This window comes from Coenobita brevimanus, chromosome 6, assembly GCF_032717465.1.
Source record: "Coenobita brevimanus isolate Jiangsu-jjx chromosome 6, ASM3271746v2, whole genome shotgun sequence".
Classification (NCBI taxonomy): Eukaryota; Metazoa; Arthropoda; class Malacostraca; order Decapoda; family Coenobitidae; genus Coenobita; species Coenobita brevimanus.
In genome coordinates this window covers 46,494,850-46,500,437 of record NC_136959.1, presented here as the reverse complement: position 1 = coordinate 46,500,437, position 5,588 = coordinate 46,494,850, and the positions used below count along the sequence as shown (strand labels likewise).

At 54.0% G+C, this 5,588-nt stretch overlaps 1 protein-coding gene across 1 annotated transcript; it reads right to left on the bottom strand.

Annotated features, from left to right (window-relative positions):
* Nucleotides 1-710: 710 nt before the first annotated feature.
* On the bottom strand, nt 711-3,641 carry LOC145401078 (uncharacterized). The gene is made up of 3 exons (XM_080273453.1): nt 3,506-3,641; nt 1,669-3,291; nt 711-1,477 (listed from the first exon to the last, which is right to left on the bottom strand). The coding sequence occupies exons 1-3, from the start codon at nt 3,639-3,641 to the stop codon at nt 711-713; spliced, it is 2,526 nt and encodes an 841-aa protein (XP_080129579.1).
* Nucleotides 3,642-5,588: the final 1,947 nt, after the last annotated feature.

Below are 5,588 nucleotides of genomic sequence, written 5' to 3'. Positions count from 1 at the left end.
CATGATGTGTTATCTGCGATGAGCATGTAATGTTTACCCTACGCTGCGAGACAGACAAGATGGGAAAGTGAAAGGGCGCTGTGGATGTCAATATGCTAACTAGAAAACTTTGGGAGGAATACTCTGGGATGGTTTGGCCCTTAGGAGAGAATGAATAATGAGAGGCAGAGAGTGTATATCGTTCGTTCGTTTGAAGATTTCCTCCACCTATAGTGGAGGCCGGGCCATACATTAGCCCGGTCGGTGGGGGTAAGCTTTGACATGAAGGGGGAAGGCAGGCTGTGTGTACAGGGCGGACTTGCCGCCCTGTTCACACTCTGTTTTTTTCTGCATTTTTTTTCTTAATTAGGGTGGAGGGTGCACGCTTTGCACCACTTCAAGGAGGGTACTGAGTGGGGCAGTGGTAACGACGTTGGCTGCGGTGTTTCGAAGGATACTGAGCGGGATTGCTGCAGTGTGGGCTCTAGGAACGTCAGGATTTGGATGGGGGGGGGGTTTGCCCGGAGGCAGGATGTGACTGGGCAGCGGAGGAGGTAGTGGAGCAGTGGGTAAGGGATGCCGGCTTGGCAGTGCTCGCATTCTGTTGGAGGGGGGTCGCTTACTGTGTCTAATTCAGAGAGGCTGGGATATCCCAGTCTGAGGCAGCAGAGGTGGGTGAGTAGCAGATTATCTTTTGGCAGAGACGGTTTGAGTGGCGCATATTGTGTGGCCTAAGCAAACCACATTGCAGAAGGGGAGCCGAGTCGTACTTGTTGTTTGTGGTCTTCTCTGCTGCCGGCTGCTGCTTGGTGTTGAATTATTTTCTTGATGCTGGAAAAGCTCAGTGCTATCTCTATGTCAACGCTGGGGCGTAATGGTGCCTGTCTCGCAGCAGCATCTGCCTTTTCATTTCCCCTGATGCCCGCATGACTGGAGATCCAATGTAAAGTGACTGATCCCCCTGCATCCTGTATTCGTTGGGTGGTGGCAAGTACGTCTGTGATAATGAACGTGTTATCAGTGGGAAGAGGCTGTCTAAGGGTATGGATGGCTGCCATAGAGTCAATGATGATGGTGGATGAAGGGTTGTGGAGCAGGGTGTCCTTTAGTGCAGCCACTATTGCCACCAGTTCAGTTTGTAGTGTGGAGGCCCCGTTGGTTAGACAGAATCCCTGTGCTCGTTGTTCACAGACAAAGGCTGCAGCTGCTCGACCATCAGAGACACAGCCATCGGTATAATAAGTGACTGCATCCTCTGGGGTGATGGTGTGGATGCGCTGTAGGGCTTCTTGGTGGAGTTGCTGGGTGGGAGTGTGTGATTTAGGAGGTGGATTGGTGATGAATGTATTGCATAGAGGGGGGTCCCATGAGGCCTGGGGGCGATAGTGGAGGGGCAAGAGAGTCAGGAGCTTGATTATGTATGAGGATGTCTTGAGGGCGTGGATGGCTCTGGCTGTGCTGTGGAGCCAGCTGCCCCTGAGTATATCAGGGTGAAGGTCTATTGATGTTTTGATTCGCGGTAAGAGGGGGAGCAGAGATGCACTGCGGGCTAGTTTGGTGCCAAGGGTAGCAACACGAGTTTTGATGCAGAGGTCGAGGCTTATGAGGTCACACTCGAGGCGGAGGTTGACAAGCCAGACAATATCCTCATGCCTTCATTCTGTATGACCTCTAGCTTTTGGGACTGACCTGGATCGATGGCCGGGAGAACAGGTGCGGAGTAGTCAACGGCTGATCTGATAGTCTGCATGTAAAAGAGGCGGAGCACCTTAAAGGTGGCTCCTCCCCCTTTACCCGCAAGAGCTCTGAGTGCTGAGATCCGGGTTTTGGTCTTATCTCTCAGGCATGCAACTTCGGGTCTGAAGAAGAGGTGGGAATTGATGATCACGCTCAGGTATTTGTGTGTAGTTACATATGCAATGGGCGTTTGCCCAAGGCTCAGTTGATTGATAGGAGGTCTGATGCCGATAGGGAGGACCTTTGTTTTTGAGACGTTAATTTTGAGGCCGAGTTCTTGGCACACCAAGTGTAATTTAGGGAGGGCTTTCTGGGCTTGAGAATGGTAAGGGCTTCTATGGATGGCGAGGGCTAGATCGTCGGCATAACTCGGTAGTCTGATCCTGGGTCCTAAGTCGATATGTAGGAAGCACTCCACAAGGGCATTGAACAGGGTTGGACTGAGAATACTGCCTTGTGGAGTGCCATTTTGGTGTTTGTGGGGGGAAGAAGTGAATCCATGGAAGCGAACAGCAGCTTCACGATCTCGGAAGAAGTTCTCGAACCAGCAAAGAAGGCGACCCCTCACACCCCTGCGTGCCAGGGTTGCAAGGATAGCCTCTGGGCATACTAGCTCGAAAGATTTCTCGAGATCTATGAAGACGGCTGGACATTTGCCTCCTCGGAATTCAGACAGGAAGGAGCTGAGGCATTCTGAGGCACCTTTGCCCTTAATGTAGGCGAAGATGTGGCTGTGTGGGGGAGGTAGTGACCATGTCAGACGATGGAGAACCATCTGTCCAGCAATTTTGCCGAGACAACTGAGAAGGCAGATAGGACGGGGGTTGTTGGGGTCGTTTTGTTTAGGGATGGGATGGATCACAGCACGCTTCCACTGCGACGGTACACGTCCGAGGGTCCAGGAGTGGTTGAGCAGGTCGAGGAAGGCCTTCTCAGCCACTGGACCTGCATGTGAAAGCATGCTGTAAGTAATCCCGTCTGAACCTGGAGCGGTGTCGGTGCTAGTTTTGTAGGTGTGTGTTAGTTCGTGTATGGTGAAAAGGCAGTCTGTCTCGGCTGGGGTGTTTTTACTAGTGTGGATCAGATGTGCTCTGTGTTGGTGTAGGTCTTCTTGTTTGCGTCTGGCGGAGAGTGGGAGTTGCTGGGGGGAGGTTCTGAGGGCAAAGGCCTCAGCCATGTCCTCAGCCTTCCCACGGAGGTCGGTGTGGGTCGGGGGGCGGGCATTGGAAGGGCAAGAGACTACTTTTAGTTTCCTCCAAATAGACCCAAGATTGGTGTCAGCCCCCAGAGATTGGCACCACTCCAGCCATTTCTGCTCTTTTATGCTGTTCTTCTCTGCTATAAAGTGCCTGATAACACTCTGGAGATATCTTAGTGCATCGGGGGTGGGGTTGGAGCGGTGGATCTTTTTAGCCCTGTTTAGTTGGTGGTTGAGTTCTTTGACTCTAGGGCTATAATACCAATGGTCTTTGTGGTTATGTTTTGGAGGACCGGTGTTGGGGATTCCTGTGTCTGCCGCGGCCTGGAAAGCCTCAGTGATTTGGTTGGCGTGGCTGTCGAGGTCAGGTGAGGGGCCTAGGGTAAGCAGGTGGTGGTCCAGGGTGATTGTAAATAAGCCCCAGTTTGCTCGTTTCGTGTTCCATCGTGGGGGGGGGGCCGGGGGGTTTTGGGAGAGGAGTGATTCCTAGGGAGCAGAGGATGGCTTGGTGATCTGATGTTAAGGTGGGGTGGATCTCCCAAGTGGATCGAGGAGCGAGGGTGGAGGAAACAAGGGAGAGATCCAACCTACCTCCCTGTAGGTGTGTAGGGGTGTTGGTGTTATTGAGGAGGGATATGGTCGGGGTTTCTTCGAGAACTAGAGCTATGTGGCATCCTGTTGGGTTGGCTGGACTGCGGGATCCGAGGCACATGTGGTGGGCATTCATGTCCCCCCCTTAAATATTTCTTCTGATTATGAGAGGGAGAAAAGCTCCCCCAGGTGTAGGTCGGCTGTTGGCGAACGATAGACGTTGAAAATTTTTAGGTTTCTGTTCACCAAGGTAAGTTCTACTCCCTGAATTTCAGCTCTGGATCCGCAGTCTGGGAGGGAGTCGATGCCTATTGCAGGGATGTGGTTTTTGACGAGGATGGCACAGCCTCGGGGACTGCCACGAGCACTGGGAAGAAGGAGGGGGGTGAAACCCCGCAACCGCAGTGGTTGGCGCTTATTGAGAAGAGTTTCCTGCAGGAGGAAGACGTCGATGTTGTCTTTGTGGGCAGCCTCCTCGAGCAGGGAACGTTTTGCAGAGGCACCGTTGATATTCCACTGCAGTATGCAAAGAGATGTGGCAGGGGAGGTGATTTGCTGTGAGGTAGAGGGGTGGCTTGTAGTGTTCAGGTCCTTTCGGCTGGTGGCGTGGCTGTGGGGAGTGGTGATCTGGGTCGAGGTCTCCCTCTCTCCCCGGAGGGGGAGTGTTGTTGGTAACTGGGAGCTCCTGCATGTTTGCCGAGGTGTTCTTGGGGCCTGACGATGGAGATGGAGCGGCTTCTGTTTCTGGGGTCCTGTGATGTAAGTGTTGCACGGGATCGTGAGTTTTGGTAGCGTCGGTGACGTGGTTGATGGGCGGTGGCTGGGATGGATGGAGGTGATGGGGGTTGGAGTGGCACCTGTGGTGTGTGGGTGGCTGGGGTCAGATCTTCGGGGGTGGTGTTGGTCCAATCTGGATGCTCGATCCATTGTTGTATAGCTTGGTGAGTTACCTGGAGGAGGGGTTTGGGGTCGATCTGTTGTTCCAGGATCCTTCCGAGTTCCTCTGCTACTGTAATGCATAGATGGCGGCTTAGGGATCTGAAGTCCTCTATGCTGATGGTGGCATGGCCTGGGAGACGAGTGGTGTCTGGTGAGGTTTGGGTGGAGGAGTCTAGGTTGGTCTGTGTGCTGGAGTCGGTGTGTTGTGGGGTCGGGGTGGGGTGGCGAGGCGGCTGTGGGGTTGAAGTGCGTGATTGGCGAGGTGGGTTCCCCCGGGGGTGAAGAGCCACCGGGGGGGGGATGGGGGGGAACGTAGGGGGTGGGCTCTGGACGAGGGGGAGGGATAGGCCAGGGTTGGGTGGTGTCGGGGGGCACGCCCCAAGCGCTGGTGGTCGGAGGAGCTAGGGGTGCAGGGAGGTGATCTTGGACTTAACGCATCTCCCTCTCTATCCCCCACTGCACACATTCCTTCCTGGCAGGGCAAACCTTGTTCCAAGCATGGTGCTTCCCGCCACAGTTTGGGCAACGTGCAGCGACCGGCTGCTGGGCCTGGGCCTTGAATTTTGTCTAGGCAGTCCCGAGTGGCATGGTGGCCGCTGCACATGGCGCAAACCGGGCGGTGGGAGCACCGTGATTGGTGGTGTCCGTATTGCTGGCAATTGAAGCAGCGGAGGGACTCTGGGATATAGGGACGTAGGTGGTATGAGTCCCATCGTCCTAGGACGAGAAGTGGAGGGACAGTTCCCCTGATAGTGACAATAACTTGCCGGTATTTTGTCCCTGTACGTTGCATCGCTGGGCAGTTTCAACTGAGTCGTGATCTAGGTCTGCCTCTATGGGAAAATTTGTTGGATATTTAGTGAGGACAAATTTGTGCAGGGTGAGGTTAGGGTCTCGTCTCTGAATGCTAATGGGTTTTCCGGCAACAGTGGCCAGAGTGTGGAGAATGTCGTGAGAGGCATCATCAAGGGGAACAGTGGCAGTGTCCTGATTTTTTAGCTGAACCATCTTGAACTTCAGGGAAGGGTGTGCTGCTGCACTGGCGTTGGTGATGTCATACGTGGAGGAAAAATTCTCATTGGGAGTGATGATGAAGGCTGGGTACTGATGAGGAGGCTGAGGAGTGGCAGGAGGGGGCGGCATC